Source organism: Lingula anatina, chromosome 9 (genome assembly GCF_051362555.1).
Source record: "Lingula anatina isolate TDL-2025a chromosome 9, LinAna3.0, whole genome shotgun sequence".
Lineage (NCBI taxonomy): Eukaryota > Metazoa > Brachiopoda > Lingulata > Lingulida > Lingulidae > Lingula > Lingula anatina.
In genome coordinates this window covers 8,025,527-8,046,008 of record NC_141775.1, presented here as the reverse complement: position 1 = coordinate 8,046,008, position 20,482 = coordinate 8,025,527, and the positions used below count along the sequence as shown (strand labels likewise).

General features: G+C 39.5%; 2 protein-coding genes across 2 annotated transcripts; both read left to right on the top strand.

Annotated features, from left to right (window-relative positions):
* The first annotated feature begins 5,863 nt into the window (after positions 1-5,863).
* LOC106151034 (E3 ubiquitin-protein ligase TRIM56) lies at positions 5,864-15,603 on the top strand. Its single transcript, XM_013524110.2, has 2 exons — positions 5,864-9,203; positions 14,510-15,603. Exons 1-2 carry the CDS (start codon positions 7,062-7,064, stop codon positions 14,630-14,632), a joined length of 2,265 nt encoding a protein of 754 aa, XP_013379564.2. The 5' UTR covers positions 5,864-7,061; the 3' UTR covers positions 14,633-15,603.
* Positions 15,604-15,775: 172 nt separating this feature from the next.
* On the top strand, positions 15,776-20,341 carry LOC106151016 (E3 ubiquitin-protein ligase TRIM56-like). Its single transcript, XM_013524080.2, has one exon. The coding sequence runs from the start codon at positions 17,182-17,184 to the stop codon at positions 19,741-19,743; it is 2,562 nt and encodes an 853-aa protein (XP_013379534.2). The 5' UTR covers positions 15,776-17,181; the 3' UTR covers positions 19,744-20,341.
* The last annotated feature ends 141 nt before the right edge of the window (positions 20,342-20,482 follow it).

The window sequence follows — 20,482 nt, the reverse complement described above, 5'->3', positions numbered from 1 at the left end:
TATCACATAATTTTGATCTGCATGAAGTTATAAATATTTTTCTTCTCAAGCAACTTTGGGGCATCTGCACTCCCCAGAAAAAAATTGACCACCTTGAACAGTTTCCTAGCGTGATCCGTAACCTTGTGATAACGATTTTGTCGCAGTACATTTTACCTTAGTTTTCTGCGAGCAAAATAGCAGACGTTCTCATGTCGGTCATCTCCGTATTCTCTCCGATCACACACGAGAAGAGGTCATGACTTCTGCGGGAGCGTGGCTGGTTAAACGCAGCTGTAGGGTCTTTAACAAGTGTTAAAGTGTCACCAGCCTGCATCTTACAGACTCTTCGGCAACTCGGTGACAGTGCTTCGAGACGACCGTATATAGCGTTCTCACATTTCTTCGACTCCATAGAGATCATACAAGAGATTGTAGCGTCGAAACAAAATACTGTGTGTTGTCAGGTTCGCATCGGTAATGTAGAGACCGTATCTTTGTGCTGAAGGATTTGAGAAAAATTCGCTAAAAACAATCAGGTCAGTAGTTTAATATTTGATTATTATTTTTTGTCTGGTCCAGTTTGTGTGGGTGACTTCATAGTCTTAAAGGTAAAACGGTGAGGCGCCTGTCACCTTCATACGTGGTGCTGATAAACCCCACCCAATTTTAAAATGTTACAACTCTGAATTCGATTTTGATTTGAAAAGTCTTCTTTCGCTGCGCAGTCCATTTGCACATACAACATTTTAACTCTGAAATTTAAATATCATATTGCCGTACAAAAAAACTCTGAAAATACAAAAAAAAAATCAAGTTGACTTAAATCTTTTAAATCGGTCGTTGATTCAGTACATATTTGCTTTCTGTGCAGACTGCTTGTTCTCTTTATACTTGGCTTTGTATGAAGTCAAGTTACATTTTTCACGCAAAGAAGTGACGTTTTGAAATGAATGTAGGCACATTTCCATCCCAAAGTATTTACGTCTACAAGATTAGAAGCACAAGACTTAAGACCTATATCATAGCTATGTATGTACATAGATATGGTATATATCATAATTTCACACACATCACAGGTGGGGCAAGCGCCTGTTCCCCGCCACTATTGCTGTCATCAGTAACATATGATATCCCGTCGAAACAAACTAGACTAACCACTCACTTGTCACCCGCATAGTAGGCTTAATACAATGTTCAAGTAGATAATGATTTATTTGATATGATTTATTCTCATTACATGCAATTAATTATGACAATTAATTCACATTTAGATTATTATTTCTTGTTAAAAACCAGTCAGCCCAGGGTTTTGACCCCGCAGTCTTGAAAGGAAGTCGTCCGCGTTGGAGTCTACACAGTATAGGCGCCGGCCAGTAGCAGGTCCTCCATGTTTATAAATTTTGGTGACATTGACGTTAACAGTACGTAGTTTCACTACTAGGGGTGCATTCCCAGAGATTTAGATCGATCCAGAGATTAAGATTTAGATCGACCTAACTCCCTGGGGGTTCACGCTATATTACAGTCAGCCGAGCGCGCACCATAGTTAATTACTCCCTTACAGCTTTCAGTAGGCGGGACAGACGCTTAAGCCGGCTAAGCTGACCGTAATCTAGTGAGACTCTCCACAGGGATAGATCGATCTAAAATCTATGGGAATGGGGTCTAATTGATTGTGTGTCTGCATAAAACACGGGAGTTGCAGAGTGACATACGTATACATACCCTGAAGTATGTCTTTTTAACCCCCATCCCCACTCCCCCGAAAAATAGGAATTAAGATAAGCTGTTTTTAGGAGTGGAATTGGTGAGAATTTTATCTTCAAGGCCTGTTCAAGACCCTGGCCATTTTCTAATGTGAGCGAGCACCTGCACAGTTTTTAGTTTAAATACATACTCGTTACCGCAATAGCGGAACCTGAGGACTTGACATTTCCGAGTTAGGCCTATTACAGCAAATTGACGTTTCCAAAGACCTTAGTTTCTTACACACATGCACACACACAGACACACACACACATACAAACACGCACAAAAAAATCTACAGTCAGTTCCCTGCATTTGCATTTTGTTTACTTCCGGACAAAAAAGATTTTTAACTGAAACATGGGTGTGTTTGTTTAGCAGCTTCCCATAGAAAATCCGTTTTGCACCCCCAAGGCCCCCTCAAACCATGAACTGTTTTTTTTGTTTTTTTTTAATTATTATTTTGGCCCTATGTTTGTTCTCCCCAGATTCCATTTATTTGTCTAGGTTTTTTAAGCCCCAGGTGAAGGCAATGACAGATGAATCCCAAGGAGACTATCTCAGTTCTTCACTGTTCTTCACTGACGTACGATCAGCATAATCGATAATTTACACTTTTTTACAGTATCTAATGACCTTTTGATAACGACACAAGTTGACATTTGTCAGTTTAATTCTGGGCGTATGTAATGCTAAAATGCATTTAAGGCCGCATTCAGAACAGTGGACTAACTAGTTCGAGGGTCAAATATGGCAGACCCACTTGAATACTTCTCCACGGGGAATCTATTCAGTGTCTATAAGCGGATTGCACGGCAAACTTTTTAGTAGGTCGCTATATCTGACTCACGGACTAGTTAGTCCACGGTTCCGAATGCGACCTAAGTCGAGTGCTCTTTTTCTTCAGGTCGATTTTCCTTGCTTAGATATGCAGAAAACGGCAGGCAGTCTACTGTCTTATGAAAACAAAATCGATACAAATTTTCATTTTCCTGCTGACAAAAACGCAATTGTATAAGCACACGCACATGATCGTGACACAGATAAACCATTGCGCATTCCAAGCAGGGTATAAGCTTCTAAGAAAACAAACAAGGTGAGATATTTTCCTTTCTTCCCCATTCATTCGCTCTAGTGGTTTGATAGACTAGGCGATGATGATACAAGGTAGAAATTAATGAATGATATTTTATATCCCTTTCGCTTGAGCAATCATCGCCTATGTATCTGAACAGAAAACACGTGTATCCACCGTAGGTAGGTGAAGTGTTTTATTTTTGAGATCTTCAGAATTTTAAGTGTTTGCTTGGGTAGGTTTTATGAAAACGACGAGAGCATAGTCAGGTAACAGATCAATATCAACAGATGCGCTCTTCCTATCTTATTATTTTCATATAGGAAATGCAATAAATTATGTCTGTGTATTATAACAGGGGGAGGCCGATTGCTCAATTCGTAGCACGAGCTGTCTAATGGGGTGCACAGATGCACCAGCACAATGTTTCAAATAACTGAGTTGTTAACAGATCTAACACCAATAATGAATTGAACAACTTCCACTCATAAGTGATACAGCTGTACTCTGCACGTCATTGATTACGTATCACGCTGTTACATATAACCTTCAATTATTAAAAGGTGTCTTATGTCACACACAAAGTGTCAGCTCATTTCAATTATAAGATCGTTTGAATTGACCCTTACGATCACTAATTAGGACTGTTATACACTAAATAAATCGTTACAGTAAGCAGGGTAAGGCGGAAAACACAACAAGAAATCAAAGATCAAATTTGAAGTCAAGCCCCAAGGTAGGCATTTCAATGAGGACTGTTAAATTGTTTAAGTAATCAAATAAGGAATGTGGGGACCCTTTACTCCAGATTTTCAAAGAACGAATTTCTGTCTTTTTTTTTTTTTTTGTAAATGACATCAAGAGCAAATGGATTGATCTAAATTTGTGGGAATGCAGTCTTAAAGGTGAGCCTTTTCATTGAATGCCCAATGAGACTGAGATGTTCCCTAGGAAGTATAAGCTGTTATTTGTCTATGTTTATAACGGTACTATTCGGATTATTGAATACTTTGTGCAACCGTTGACGACTTGTATTTGATCCAGCATTATTAATATTGACGTGTTATTAGATATTTGCTGCGAGGAATAACGTCTCTACTCATACCGCCTTAGTTTCATTGGTTTTGGTTTTCTGCCCAGTACCGTGGTTTTGCCCGTGTGACATTTCATCAACATTGGCAAGATCAGTTCCTCTATCTTGATCGACGAAAGGTTTCACTCTTCATACCCACAGGGTTTTAATAACGGCTAGATCTACCCGTAAAATTATAGGTGGCCAAAGTCTCAAAATCCTCCTGACCATATGATGCAGGGTAGGCCTAATATTGTACCACACCATGTGAGCCACGTCTTGGGATGAGATTACTTAGCCTACCTGTCTACCAACGTGACCAAGGTGCCTAACTGGGCTAGGACCCAAAATTGGCTTCCATGTAGGCGCTCTAACAGTTGTTTAATGGCACTGACACGAAGGTTTATGTGTATTATTTCCTCTTAGGGTGACTGGCGCAAGTCACTCTGACGCTCTGATGAAGAAACAATTCCAGGTTCTGTAATAAGAGTATGTGTAGAGTCTCTCTCTCTCTCTCTCTCTCTCTCTCTCTGTGTGTGTGTGTGTGTGTGTGTGTGTGTGGAGAAAAATATGTGGAAAGAGAGAGAGGAGAGTGCGTGTTATTGTATAGATGGTGGCGACGTCTGTAATCAGAATGACTGGTGTTTGGTTGACAGGCCTAGGGCAAGCCTCGGACTGTGTTATGAATTGTGTGGTCCTATGCTTCATCATACAGAATGGCAGATATGATACATATTTTTTTCATATTTCAGTCAAAATGGAGCAAGTTTTCACTGATTCAACAGACGGATCAAACCATTCAAGCCCTCGAGGAAGTAACGAAGACTGGAGACAGTCAAAATCGAGAGGACAAAACAATACCGACTTTGATCGCGAGAGCGGAGGTTCTATGCAATCACCAGATAGTTTCCCCAGTGATGTTCACGAACAGATTCGAAAGCAATTCTTAGGAGTGCTACAAGGGAAGAAAAAACTTTCTCCAACTCCGAAAGACACATCGGTGTTACGTTTCGCACAACTCTCCAACGACTATGTTCGTCTGACAGATCTGCTACAAAATATAGACCCGACAGAACTGAAACAAATCCTGATCAATACTCTTCGAAAGAAGGAAAGTAAAACAATCGTGGCTCTCAGTATATTATTACCACAAAAATCTTTCCCAGCTACCAAAGATGCACACTGTGTGCGGTGCCATAAAAACTTTAATCCCCACAGTAACTTAGTGACGTCATGCGCATTACGTCATCCAAACAGTCACGTGGACAAGAGAAGCCAAGATGCGAGTGGTGCCAATTTTAAATGCCGTTTTTGCCAGCAAAGTTTCAGACTAATCAAAATGTTTTTCTATGACGAGGATGTAAATTCTTATTTAACAGGATTTTGTTTTCAGGGAAGCCACACGAATGACCCAAGAGAGGTCCTATACGGCGGTCCAGTAAAGACGTGTGAAGAAAATGGATGTTTAGAATTTTACGTGTGAAATTCCCTAGAAATTGTCAATGAAATTTAATGCAAATTGATGAATAGCAAAATTTTTGCTTATCCTCAAGTTGACAATTGTGTCTTTTGTCGTCAGTTTTACATGCTAATCTGAAATACTAGTAAGTCAAAATGTTGTCACTGTAGAAAGCTGTATTTTATGATGAAAATTAGCCTCAAGGTAACAAAGCTAAGTGCTAAATCTATATAAATTTATTTTAAAATAAATATTTTACATAGTAATATACCGTAAGTTACGTACGTAGACCTACATACAGCGGTGTTCAGAGAAAGAGTGTACAGTATCGGAGTGTGTGTGAAAGAGTGCGAAAAAGCGAGATTTTTTTTTCTACTATATTCTGTTTGCCAGGTTAAACTCCTCGGATATCAAAATAAAAATATGTGAACGGAGGTGAGAGAGAGAGAGAGAGAGTTTGTTTGTTTTGTTTTGATTTTATGTTACTCCATTTCTTTTGTCGGGTTAACCCTTAGCACTGAATGTCGAGTCTCCCTGTCTGACTTCAAAACAGAATTGATAGAACCGATGTGCACTTATAGCTTACATTATCGGTCGGGTCATAAGTATATCAACAGCTAGTGTGACCTACATATTCGTTGTGCTCTTTTACCCCAGCACACTGCAAAGTAAACAGTTAGCCTTGAACAACCGATTAAAACCCACTTAGACTTAATAGATAATACCATCACGTTCTATTGGTATCATAATACGGGATTTTCAAAATTAGGTCATCAGCGATTTGTAAAATACAGTTAGAAGTCACCTGCCATGACAAAGAAGACGGATTAAGTGCAACTTGGGTCACTTCCGGGTTGTAGAAAATGACATGCAGGCTGAAGCGAATATGCACCAGTGTAAAGCATAGCGTCTATTTTCAACACGTATTTTCGTTGTCAGCTATTTGTTCTCTTTATTGTCAAAACTTGCAACCCAGGGCTGGCAAGTCGATGTTGAATTATAATGGAGTCGTGGTGGGTTGCGATATGAGCAGAAGTGGAGACCAACAGCACTGAAGAACAATAGAATTCCAGGAAGGGATCTTTCCAATGGAAAGTTGCTAGTAAGGGGAATTTACAGCAGGCTAAATATAGATCGGAAATCCCAGCGCTTCGAAAGAATGTAGTAGTTAACAATTTCGCATTGGGGAAACTACTCGACCTCGTTGTATACGCTATATATATATATATTTCAAGCCGAGAGCATTTATTTGTTTGCAGTGACTTGATTCAAGGCGTACATACTGTATTTAAGTTTAACTGACATTACGGTCTTACCGGGTACTTCCCGCAGTTTAATACTATGGACAGTTCTGTACAGCAGGACTCAGGAAAAGCAGGTCTGAAAGATTGACAGGAAAAGAGAATGTACAGCAGCTCTGGGACTGTCTGATTAGCCAGAACTTATGTGCGTGTGACCGGCATACACGTATGTATAACCAAGGTAAATGCGAAAGTGGACATTTTGCAGCCGGGTATGAGAGATTATAAAGACTTCCCAGATAAGTAAAAGCACGTCAAACTGATAAGGACCCATATGTGTAATCTATACCCGTGATATAGATTATTGCATAGACTGTCTCTATCTAAAATTCGTACATGACCGCGGGAGTACCTGTGGTTCACATTAAGCTGGTAAGAGGAACTGCCATATAATATAGCACAATTATATTTGATATTTAATTGAGAATGGCAACGGCGTCGAGTAGCAGCGTGTTTGATGGCCATGCGTTCACAACAGCACTTGAAAAAGGTATTCTGAATTGCAAACTTTGCTCCAACGAATATACTGACCCACGTGTTCTTCCGTGTTTCCACTCGTTTTGCGCCTCTTGCCTGATAAAACACACGGGGTATCGACCTTCAGAGTACTTCTCTCTCACCGAGGGATCGTCCCCTCGAAGAGCTCACACATCGAGACCCCCTATAGTGGAATTTCCGTGTCCTACGTGCGGAGTCTCGACCCCAGTTCCCCGTGGGGACGGCACAGAGAAGGGTGAATTTCCCCAAAATATATTCCTGCAGAAAGTGCAGGCAGCAGCGGCAAGAAAGAAAGCCGTTGATTCCCACTGCGGCAACTACCCAGACAGTTGCCAAGATGGCGGCACGGAGAATGTTCAGTACTGTATAGAATGTGGAGCGCATTATTGCCCCGAATGCAGAGCCAAGCACGACAGCATGAAACCACTGAAAGGACACCGATTTATATCGGCTGCCGACGCCACTGGGTTTATAACAGAGGAGTCATTAAAAGAAGCGCTTGTCTGCGAAATCCACCGAGGGGAAGAATTGAAGTTTTACTGCGAAGAAGACGGCTGTGTCGTCTGTCGCGACTGTAGCGTCACCAAACACAAACCGCACACGGTTCTCGACATCAAGGGCGCGATAATTGAAAATACAAAGGGGAAAATATCCACTTTGGTGAGCGAAGGAATCAAACTGGCCTACCAGTCGGAACACTCGGGAGGAGACTGTCAACATCAGCTCGAGATATGTGAAGAAAAAATTCGCCGCCAGAAAGACGAGATTCAGACCGAGGCTGACAACCTCAAAGCGATGATTGACGTTGAGTGCCAGCGCCTGTGTAACAAAGTGGACCAGCATTTCGGTAGCAGAATGGAGCAGATACGCAAAGATAAGGAACTTTTCGAGAAAAATCAAACCAAAATCAATGATGTGATAGAGTTCACTGAGAAGCTGCTAAAATACGGCAGCGAGCCAGTAATTATGACACACGCCAAAGCGCTGAAGAAGAAACTTCGCGAGCTGACTTTGTTAAAGACAAGCGGTGCTCCGGAGAGGGCCGAAATTGACGTCACCTTCGTACCTAAGCAACCAACGTCAAATAACATTGCAAATTTGCTAGGCGTACTTCATGATGGTAGAAAAGAAGGTTCCCAGAGTTCACTGCCTGAAAGTTACAGAGTTCAGGACGAAATCGAGAGCAGCTCTAGCACGTTGACCGAACCAATCGACATTCCCACGCCTAAAGTTCCTCTACCGAATTCTCAGTGGCAGCCACCAAATCACGAGAGCCCCGATGAAGACAGAGCTAGCTTCTCCAGTCGTCGAGAGACGCCCGATGTCACTGCGCCGCCAGGAGGGCTAGGGGTTACATGTACTTTCAACGCACGGATGCCGAAGGAAAAGTCGTGTCGATTGTACGGCTGTGCTATTGATGAGAATGGGGATATTTACATCACCGACGAAGGGAACAAAAAGATGAAGCTTTTTGCCCACACGGGACATTTAAAATCAGAAATGAAGTTGACAGCAAACTGGCCGGCAGGAATCGCCATCTTGAAGAAAGGCCATGTCGTAATATCAGATAACAGCAAAGCGAACTTTTACGACAACCTCTTCAAAAACCCTCGTGGAAAGGTAGACATTTTCATGCCGAAAACTGAACTGCTAATCAAATCTATAGGAGAAGACAAGGTTAAAAAACCTTGGGGAGTAGCAACCAACAGCCGGGGAGAAATACTGGTGTGTGACGTGCACAGCAAGTGCTTGTTTATCTTCGAACCGGGCGGCTCATACAAAACCGTCATATCGCTGGCTCAGTGTAGTTACCCAATGGACATCGCTGTCAGTCCCACTAATGATACAGTCTTCGTCTCCGACTCCCACGGGCACCAGATCATCGGTTTAGGCGTCCATGGGGAGCCTCTAATGAGATATGGAAGCAAAAGTCAGCAAGCCGGCTCGGGGATAGGAGAATTGAAATTCCCGCGCGGGATCTGCGTCGATCGTCGTGGTCACCTGTTCATCGCCGACTCAGAAAACGGTCGAGTGGTGCAGTTACATCCTGATTGCAGCTTTTTTAAAGAGGTAAATATGGAGATGTGATTGGTGGGAATGTTGACAAGCTGTATAAATCAACGTTATGGTATTTTTTACTTTAACAACTGCAAATGGTCAAGTTTTTTTTCTGATTCTTAATTTTAGATATTTATTACTTGCGGAAAAAAATCTTTGCTTTTTTGTGAGTTTTTGGTAATTATGTACAGACACAGATGTGTCTGTACATATTGCCATCACCTGCGTCTGTCGTCGCCGTCGCCGTCCCTGTCGCTGTCCCTGTCGCCGTCGATGTCGCCGTCGCCGTCGCCGTCGCCGTGCACTTTCATCGTTAACACGATAAGTGGAAGACAGTTTTACTTTTTGGCTTTATATTTACAGAGCTGATGAATATTCATAAAACGCAGGTCAAGTTCGAAAATCAGCATGTTTGGGCAATTATTGTAGTATTTATGCTGTGTTTTCACTTTTTAGCATATATGCAACATCGTTAACACATTTCAATAAAATCCGATAGACCTGTTGTCATGAAACTCACAGGAGTAATTAATCTTACTAAAACGCAGGTCAAGTTCGAAAATCGGCATGATCGGGCCACTATTTTAGTAGTTATGCTGTTTTTTTCACTTTTCAGCATATGTGCAACACTGTTAACACATTTCAAGGAAAACCGATAGACCTGTTGTCATGAAACTCACAGTGGTAATCAATCTTACTAAAACGTAGGTCAAGTTCGAAAATCAGCATAATCGGGCCATTATTTAATAAGTTATGCTGTTTTTTCACATTTCCTCAGATTCAATTCTTAGGCATGTTAACAGTCTCATTATTTAACTAATAAGATTCGTAAAAGTGTTTGTTTGACATTTCCTGCATCTTTACAACATTGTTAGTTGATTATGTAAAAATGATGGTAAACTTGTTATCATGTATTGTATAATAGTGTTTCAAAAATGGAAATAAACTCATATCATTGCAGTTTGTCAGATTCATTCATTGACCATGTTCAGAAACTCAGAATGGAGGAAATTGGACATTAAACACTGTTCTATTGATATATTTCCCATCTCATCAATTTTCTTAGTTGATCATATATAAATGGCAGTAAATTGTTAATTTTGTTATATGTTAAAAAATTGTTAAAAATGGAAAAAAACACATTTCAGGACAGTGCTGTCTTGTCTACATTTTGGCATTTTCAAGGTGTGACTTTGAAGTTCGTTTGGCCTGAAGACCTTTGCTAGGAACATTTTCTGAATATCCATGATACTAATATTTTATTATTAAAAATTGATGGTAATTATCCTGTTAAACATTATGTAATAGTGCATCAAAATTTGAAGACACCCCTTTTTTGGACACTGCTCCCATGATGACCATTTAAGGAAAACCATGTCACTTACTGTTCTCAAACTTACTGGAAGAAACATGGGACTTAAATAAAGCTTCAGTGGGCAATGCAGACTATTTGGTAAATTTTTTTGGCAGTTAATCAGTTTTTTGTGAAAATTTAATTTTTCACATATTGGCATTTTCAAGGTGTGACTAAGAACCTCCACGGGCTTGAAGACCCATACTAGTCACATTTTCTGAAAATCCATGATACATATATTTTATTATGTACAGACACAGATATGTATGTACATATTGCCATCACCTGCGCCTGTCGTCGCCGTCGTCGATCATGTCGCCGTCACTGTTGCCCTGCACTTTCAGCATTAACACCATAAGTGGAAGACAGTTTTACTTTTTGGCTTTATATTTACAGAGCTGATGAGTATTCATAAAGCGCAGGTCAAGTTCGAAAATAAGCATGATCGGGCCATTATTGTAGAAGTTATGCTTTTTTTTCACTTTTCAGCATATATGCAACATCGTTAACACATTTCAATAAAATCCGATAGACCTGTTGTCATGAAACTCATAGGGGTAATCAATCTTACTAAAACGCAGGTCAAGTTCGAAAATCGGCATGATCGGGCCACTATTTTAGTAGTTATGCTGTTTTTTTCACTTTTCAGCATATGTGCAACACTGTTAACACATTTCAAGGAAAACCGATAGACCTGTTGTCATGAAACTCACAGTGGTAATCAATCTTACTAAAACGTAGGTCAAGTTCGAAAATCAGCATAATCGGGCCATTATTTAATAAGTTATGCTGTTTTTTCACATTTCCTCAGATTCAATTCTTAGGCATGTTAACAGTCTCATTATTTAACTAATAAGATTCGTAAAAGTGTTTGTTTGACATTTCCTGCATCTTTACAACATTGTTAGTTGATTATGTAAAAATGATGGTAAACTTGTTATCATGTATTGTATAATAGTGTTTCAAAAATGGAAATAAACTCATATCATTGCAGTTTGTCAGATTCATTCATTGACCATGTTCAGAAACTCAGAATGGAGGAAATTGGACATTAAACACTGTTCTATTGATATATTTCCCATCTCATCAATTTTCTTAGTTGATCATATATAAATGGCAGTAAATTGTTAATTTTGTTATATGTTAAAAAATTGTTAAAAATGGAAAAAAACACATTTCAGGACAGTGCTGTCTTGTCTACATTTTGGCATTTTCAAGGTGTGACTTTGAAGTTCGTTTGGCCTGAAGACCTTTGCTAGGAACATTTTCTGAATATCCATGATACTAATATTTTATTATTAAAAATTGATGGTAATTATCCTGTTAAACATTATGTAATAGTGCATCAAAATTTGAAGACACCCCTATTTTGGACACTGCTCCCATGATGACCATTTAAGGAAAACCATGTCACTTACTGTTCTCAAACTTACTGGAAGAAACATGGGACTTAAATAAAGCTTCAGTGGGCAATGCAGACTATTTGGTAAATTTTTTTGGCAGTTAATCAGTTTTTTGTGAAAATTTAATTTTTCACATATTGGCATTTTCAAGGTGTGACTAAGAACCTCCACGGGCTTGAAGACCCATACTAGTCACATTTTCTGAAAATCCATGATACATATATTTTATTATGTACAGACACAGATATGTATGTACATATTGCCATCACCTGCGCCTGTCGTCGCCGTCGTCGATCATGTCGCCGTCACTGTTGCCCTGCACTTTCAGCATTAACACCATAAGTGGAAGACAGTTTTACTTTTTGGCTTTATATTTACAGAGCTGATGAGTATTCATAAAGCGCAGGTCAAGTTCGAAAATAAGCATGATCGGGCCATTATTGTAGAAGTTATGCTTTTTTTTCACTTTTCAGCATATATGCAACATCGTTAACACATTTCAATAAAATCCGATAGACCTGTTGTCATGAAACTCATAGGGGTAATCAATCTTACTAAAACGCAGGTCAAGTTCGAAAATCGGCATGATCGGGCCACTATTTTAGTAGTTATGCTGTTTTTTTCACTTTTCAGCATATGTGCAACACTGTTAACACATTTCAAGGAAAACCGATAGACCTGTTGTCATGAAACTCACAGTGGTAATCAATCTTACTAAAACGTAGGTCAAGTTCGAAAATCAGCATAATCGGGCCATTATTTAATAAGTTATGCTGTTTTTTCACATTTCCTCAGATTCAATTCTTAGGCATGTTAACAGTCTCATTATTTAACTAATAAGATTCGTAAAAGTGTTTGTTTGACATTTCCTGCATCTTTACAACATTGTTAGTTGATTATGTAAAAATGATGGTAAACTTGTTATCATGTATTGTATAATAGTGTTTCAAAAATGGAAATAAACTCATATCATTGCAGTTTGTCAGATTCATTCATTGACCATGTTCAGAAACTCAGAATGGAGGAAATTGGACATTAAACACTGTTCTATTGATATTTTTCCCATCTCATCAATTTTCTTAGTTGATCATATATAAATGGCAGTAAATTGTTAATTTTGTTATATGTTAAAAATTGTTAAAAATGGAAAAAAACACATTTCAGGACAGTGCTGTCTTGTCTACATTTTGGCATTTTCAAGGTGTGACTTTGAAGTTCGTTTGGCCTGAAGACCTTTGCTAGGAACATTTTCTGAATATCCATGATACTAATATTTTATTATTAAAAATTGATGGTAATTATCCTGTTAAACATTATGTAATAGTGCATCAAAATTTGAAGACACCCCTATTTTGGACAATGCTCCCATGATGACCATTTAAGGAAAACCATGTCACTTACTGTTCTCAAACTTACAGGAAGAAACATGGGACTTAAATAAAGCTTCAGTGGGCAATGCAGACTATTTGGAAAATTTTTCTGGCAGTTAATCAGTTTTTTGTGAAAATTTAATTTTTCACATATTGGCATTTTCAAGGTGTGACTTAGAACCTCCACGAGCTTGAAGACCCATGCTAATCACATTTTCTGAAAATCCACGATAAGGATCTTTTATTATTAAAAACTGATGGTCATTATGCTGTTAAGCATTATGTAATATTGCATTAAAATAGAAGAAAACACAATTTTGGGTGCTGCTGCCATGATGACCATTATGGGAAAACCATGTTACTTATGATTGTCAAACTTTCAAAAAAGAAACAAAGGACTAAAATGCAGCCTGAGTTGGAAAAGCAGTCTAATTGGCTTCTTTTTCTGGAAGTTATACATTTTAGTGAAATATTCATTTTTATCATGTTGGCATATTCATTGTGGGACTCGAAGCTCCCATGGACATGAAGCCAAATGGTAATCAAATTTTCTACATGTCCATGCTATTTATAGTCAATAATCAAAAATTGGTGATAATTATTCTGTAATTTATTATGTAATGTTACATCAAAATTGACAAAAATCTTTTTGCACTGCTACTACAAACATTATGAAAAGAAAACTATGTTACTTATTATTATTTTCAACTTACAAGTATGATTTGTAGGATTGGCATGCAGTTCAAATTAGAAAGCCAGCTCAAATGGGTTATCATTTATTATTGAATTTAAGCAGTTTTATGTGAAATTTTCATTTTTCTCATTCTGGCATTTTCAAAGTGTGAACTTAAACTCCCATGGGCCTGAAGCCTTACGCTTGTTACACATTTCACTTACATTGGTATTACCTGTTGAGCATAATTAAAATTTGATGTTGAATCTGCAGTTAAGCATAATGTACTTTTGCATCAGAATTGACAGTAGCTTGTTTTGTGCATTGTTATTGTCTGCTTTTTGTCTGTACATTTGACAGCTTTGCTGCCTTGTTTTTTTTTTCTGCGATAGGGGCCATAATTATGGACATTTTCGTTTCCAACCTTTTTGAAGTTAGACGAGAGACTCAGAATGAAAAAGAAATTTGTAGTTTTTATTAATTATTTCCATTGGAGTAAATATGCATTTATATTGTAGGTGGATATTCCCGGCCTTGAGCAGCCCGTGGCCGTAGCGGTCAATTCCAAAGGTCAGTTGGCGGTTGTGGAATACAAGGGCATCGTGCACGTGGTCCAGTACCTCAAAAATGACTCGGAATAAATTCAGATAACATTGATAAAATTTACGCTTCTTTACTGAAAATTTTCAGCAAAAAGAAGAAAAACTAAGACATCAGCAATACTGTGACTGAATTAAGCAAAAATGAAAGGAAAGTTTGTGTGATTTTGTTTTTTCATCTACTCACCAGTACAAAAACTATATATATATATATATATATATATATATATATATATATATATATATATATATATATATATATACTTGTACTTCAGACAACTTTGTGAAATTTTTCTGTTTGAACTATGTAGGTCTCCCTTTTCAAGACCACATCTACGAGAGTGTTATTATGATTTCTTTTTATAATGTATGTTATTTCTTTATTTTCTTGAGTAGGGGTAATGATATGAATAGCCTTGAATATTTTGACTATATTCTACGGATCCCACAGTCATTGTTATTAGGCTAAGAGTCGCTGCAGTGTTGAATGTTACGTCACAGATACGGAATCACACCACGTAACCCAAATGATTGTGAATTTGTAAATACTCCAAGAAGTCTATGGGCCACTATAGCCCCCCCCCCCTGAAAAAATTGGGAATGATTTAGAATTCCATTTTTAACGCTTTGAAAGTCACTAGGGGGGGGGTGCGGTATTTGGCCCAAAAACGAAAGGGTTTATATTCTCAAAACAGGCTTACCCATGTTCTCAAAACAGGCTTACCCATGTAAAGCATATAATCAGTGGCTTTGTAAAATACTGTAGGTGTGCACATTTTTGTATAGCGCTGTCTTGTATTCTATATTTTTCAAGAACAGTTATGAAAAGGTTATTGGCATTTTTTAATCATCAGCAGAAGACAAAATCTTTGCCAAATTCTCTTATCGGAGCAGCAGTAACTGAATTTGCGCAGTTGGAACTATGCCAACATTGAAAGACAGTGTAGAAAGAACGATATGATAAACCGTGCTGTTATTATTATTATTATTATTATTATTATTAATATTATTATTATTATTATAGCTGTTGTTATTGTTGTTTAATGAACTGTGATACATGCAAATTTTTATCCTGCTTCTAATGTGTACTATCACCTAACCTCCACCATGGTCAAGACCGCAGATTAATTAAGTGCACTTTACTCCAGCAGACAAATTGTGCCATACATAGCCAGAGACATATTTGTGAATATCTAGTGAAATATCAACATGTGACCTTGGTAGAGGGCAACCCCTCCCCTCTTATCCACCAGTTGTACTTTGTGCTTAGGCTATTGTTTTGTCAACAGTATCTGCACGAGTGTGCTTACGTCAGAGTTCACTTACGTAATTGATGTGTGAGGAGCCCTTAGATAGCAATAGACAGGCACTTGTGTTTTATTGTACACGCAATTGAGTTAAATATTGATTGGCAATATTACCCAAGGACGGCCCAGTTTTCATTTTGGCAGGTGGAGTAAGATTTGATTAGCAAGTGAAATGTTTCATTAGCTTTGGTAATGTTTTTTGGTTATCACATACATACTCTCTCACTTGGAAAATTTCTTTCATTTGAAGCCTATCTTGCATTGGCTTTCAAACCAAATGTTTAAAGGTACAGTGTACGCGTTTGAAACTATCCAATGTATTTTTCTATGTAGGACCTATACATATCATGCAAAACTACCAAGCTTTCGAAACTCGGGCCTTTAAAACAATAAATCCCTAAGATAAAAAAACTGTAGTCGAGGGTTCCTTCTGAATTCTACAGGAAGATATGGTGTTCTAAATGGTCAACCATTTGGAATTAAATCATTGCAATGAAAATGGAATAAAACATCGAAGGCAAGTGCGGGTAGGCTATGGGTCGAGCAATAATTCGTGGGTAGCAAAAATTGGATATTTATGGCGGGTAAATTTCGTAAAGAGTATCTTTAGGCTCAAACCTGTAAACTTTTCGTGATAATTTTGAGGGCAAGGGGATCATGGCCGACATTTTTATCGCAGTTATAGACGTCAATGAGGCAATGAAGTCAGATATTAATCTGTCATATGTCATATGACAATCACTCGGCGGTTATCATTTCAGCGGTATTTGTTGTGTCGCACATCTTATCAACACTACACAATGTTAGTCCAGCCTATTTGATATTACGTTGAACGAATTTTTGCTTAGTGATAAAATGCGCATGTTCAACATCTGGGACATTTTCGGTATGATACCGCCGCGGTTATCAATCAGCTGATTACCCTACATTGATTATCGAACATTGTGATGATATATATAAATATCTATTAGATACAGTGTAACTAGTTCACAATAATGGCAGGACTGGTTAAAATTCCGACTTAATGCGAATTAACTGAAAACAAAGAGCTCTTGCCATCACGGAGAGAAATGAAATGCTGAGTTCAAATGATTTACAGCGATCGCCGGTAAGCAGGTATGAAAAAGGACAATGAAATGGTGTAATTCTTGCCCCTAAGCGGACTGTTTAAAGTGTGCCTTTTCCTCACACTACAGTGTATATTAAAAATTCTGGAAATGCGCAAACTTAAAAGTTAGGACTGACATATTTTAAATATTATTCTGAACAGTGAGGTGTTAAACAATGGAACGTGATACTAGCACAGCAGAAAAAACGTCTTTCGAGTCCACAGAAGCGTCTACGTTCCATATCTCCGACTTAATACAGAGCGACTTCCTGAAATGTTTGCTTTGCGGGAATGAGTACCAGGACCCCCGAATTCTACCTTGTTGCCATTCTTTCTGTGCAAAATGTGTGGAGGAACAACTAGCCGATAAATCACCAGAGGGGTTGTATGTTAAGTGTCCCGTGTGCCAGGACGAAATTCAAGTGCCTAGCAGAAAAGTTCATGATTTGGAGCCAAATTTCCTCGTGATAAAAATACAGGAGGCGGCAACACGACAAGCATCACAGGTAAAGGACACAGCTCTAAGATGTGACAACTGTGACGAACAGGAGGCGTCCAATGTGCTTTACTGTGAACAGTGTGGGCAGTTATTTTGCTCAGACTGTAGAGCATCCCACGATAAACTTAAGTCGATGAAAAATCACGTGTTTCGCGCAGCTGAAGACGCATCAGAGCACGTGGTAGCCGCTATGGTCGCGCAGCCTTTGACGTGCGCGAGCCACCGCGGAGAGCAGCTGGATTTTTTCTGCAAAGAGGAAGAAACCGTCGTATGTCGTGATTGCATCGTTACGGCACACAACGGGCACGCATGCGTTAAACTTGCTGACGTCACTGAAGACTGCCGAGGAGTCCTAACCAACCTGACGGCGGAAATTTCCAGTTTAGGTGCAAAATCTGAGGCGAACCTCAGTGGCATGGAAGACTATGTGAAAGCATGTGAAAGTCAACGTAATCGGGTTAAGGAGGGGATCACGCGCCAGGCAAACCTCCTCAAAGAATTGACAGATAGCCATTGTCAGACCCTTCATAAAATTGTGGATGACCACTTTGACACGGCTTTAAAACCAACAGTTGAACTCAAGGGCAACCTTTCAAGAGTCACCGCCAAGTACAAGAGCTTATCCCAGTTTACAAACAATCTCCTCCTTTGCCGTAGTGATTCCCTTATGATGGTCCACCAGAAAACCATCAGGGTTAATTTACAAGAACTCATAAAGGCCGCGGTGAATCTTGACTCCTGCGAAGCTCCACGTGTCCCACTTGTTGACGATGTCGCCTTCACACCCAAACATTGCACGGAAGAGGCCATTGGGCAAATGTTCGGTAAACTGGTCGTGGACTTTACGAAGCAAGAGCGCCCACCCATTAAGTCGGATGGCGGCGAAATGGCTGGAGACGCCTTCCATTCCCTCTTCGAACACTTTCCAAAAGATGTCGAGTCTGACTCTGAAGAAGAGGAAAAAAATTCGGAATCGCAGAAAACACTCACCACAGAAAAGGTCCATAGCAGCGGAGCCACGAGGGTAGCAGTCGGGCGTTCTGATACGTTTGATGCTACCTCTTGCGAGGCAACGCTGAGACGGTCGGGAGATTATGAAAAACGAGAGCGTAGTCGACGTATTACCCAGTACGAACTCTACACCAAGTTTCAAGATCAACACAGATCCTCCATGGATATGTTTCACGACGCAGAGAGCGAGGGCATCTCCGCTCCTTTAGACGCTCAGCTTCTCTGTATGTTCAACGCCAGACTCAAACGCGAGAAACAGAGCAAGCTTTACGGGGTCGCAATTGACGACCAGGGCAATATTTTCGTTATTGACGACTCCAACAAAAAGATGAAACTCTTTGCGGACACTGGTCATTACAAATACGCCATCGACCTGAAACCCCATGCCACCTGGCCAGCAGCAATGGCGCTGCTGCCTAGTGGGAATGTGGTTATTTCCGATAACAGTAAGGCTGCGTTTTACGACATGCTGTTCCGAAACCCCACCGGCAGTGTCATGATCTATTGGACGAAAACGAGAGAGTTTATCAGGACGATCGGCGTGGATAAAATCAAGAAGCCATGGGGTGTAGCCATAAACAGGCACTCTGAGATCCTCGTCTGTGACGTTTACTGCAAATGCATCTTCGTTTTCCAAATGGACGGCACATATGTCAAAACGATTCCAATTGGCCAGTGCAAGTGCCCTATGGATATTGCAGCCAGTCACGTCAACGATACCATATACGTTTCGGATTCCAACGGCCACCAAGTTGTTGGTCTCAGCGATCACGGGGAGGTGATTATGCAGCATGGCACTCCAGACGTCCCCGGCAATGGTCCAGACCAGCTGAAATTTCCACGGGGGGTCTGTGTAGACCACTTTGGGCACATTTTTATCGCCGATTCCGAAAACCACCGCGTGGTGGAGCTCTTACCAGATGGTAGCTACAAGAGGACCCTAGCGACCGAAAAGGACGGACTGAAACAGCCCGTTGCCATCGCAACCAACTCTAAGGGAATATTGGTGGTTGCAGATTGGAATGGAAACGTGCGAGTATTTAGGTATTTAAATGATAGCGGGCACAGTTCTGCCAGAAGTTTTAGTTCGGGAAAAAGCAATAGGTCCGCTTTAAGTTATGGTTCTGCTCGTAGCATTAGCTCTGCCAGAAGCACCGAGTCGGCAAGGAGTCTTGGCTCTGTCCATTCGTCTGAGTCGGGCCCTACAAACGACCTGGCTTCGGAGTGAATTCATCGGGGCGTTCTCTCCCTGAGCTCCTGACACCAAAAGCCGACTGAATACAAAATATCAATTGGAATAATAGCTCTCAATTAGCAATAGTAATGGACTGATTTTTTAAAAACTTTAATTTGAACAGTAGGTGGAAGTTCTGAAATGAGAACTGTCATTTTAAAATTCTAGACACCTTTCCGTGTTTCAACGCAGGACAAGGAAGAGCACATTACAGAGGGATGCTTTGCCTAACTTTCATGCTCTCTTTGTATGTAATCATTCAATTTTGTTTCATGATACTTCGACAAAATGATTATGCATGGCATTTTGCTAGACTCTACGGCAGCAATAATTGGAAAAACAGAGAGACAAATTCGAAATATATATTTTAAATGTTAAAGTTAATAATACTACGATAGATAAATTTGCCTCTAATTTATAGTATTTATTGGTGAAAGTGTAAATTCTATTTCATTTATAAAAGTTTGAAAGGACCGCATACAGAATTTTGACTCGGAAAAAAGAATCCTTTTTCAACATTTATATTTTTGTTGTTGTTCTCACCGGACATCGGGGTTCAAACTGAAATAATAACACTTACTTGAAAATTAAAGCAAGTTCTCTATTTTGCATTTAACATTGATAAGCACTGGTGTTGGTGAAAGATACTAGTCAGTGAGAAGAATTAATCTGTTTTTATCTTTAAATGGAGAGGCCGTTTAAGAGGTACATTACTGATATTCCCATGGTCGTG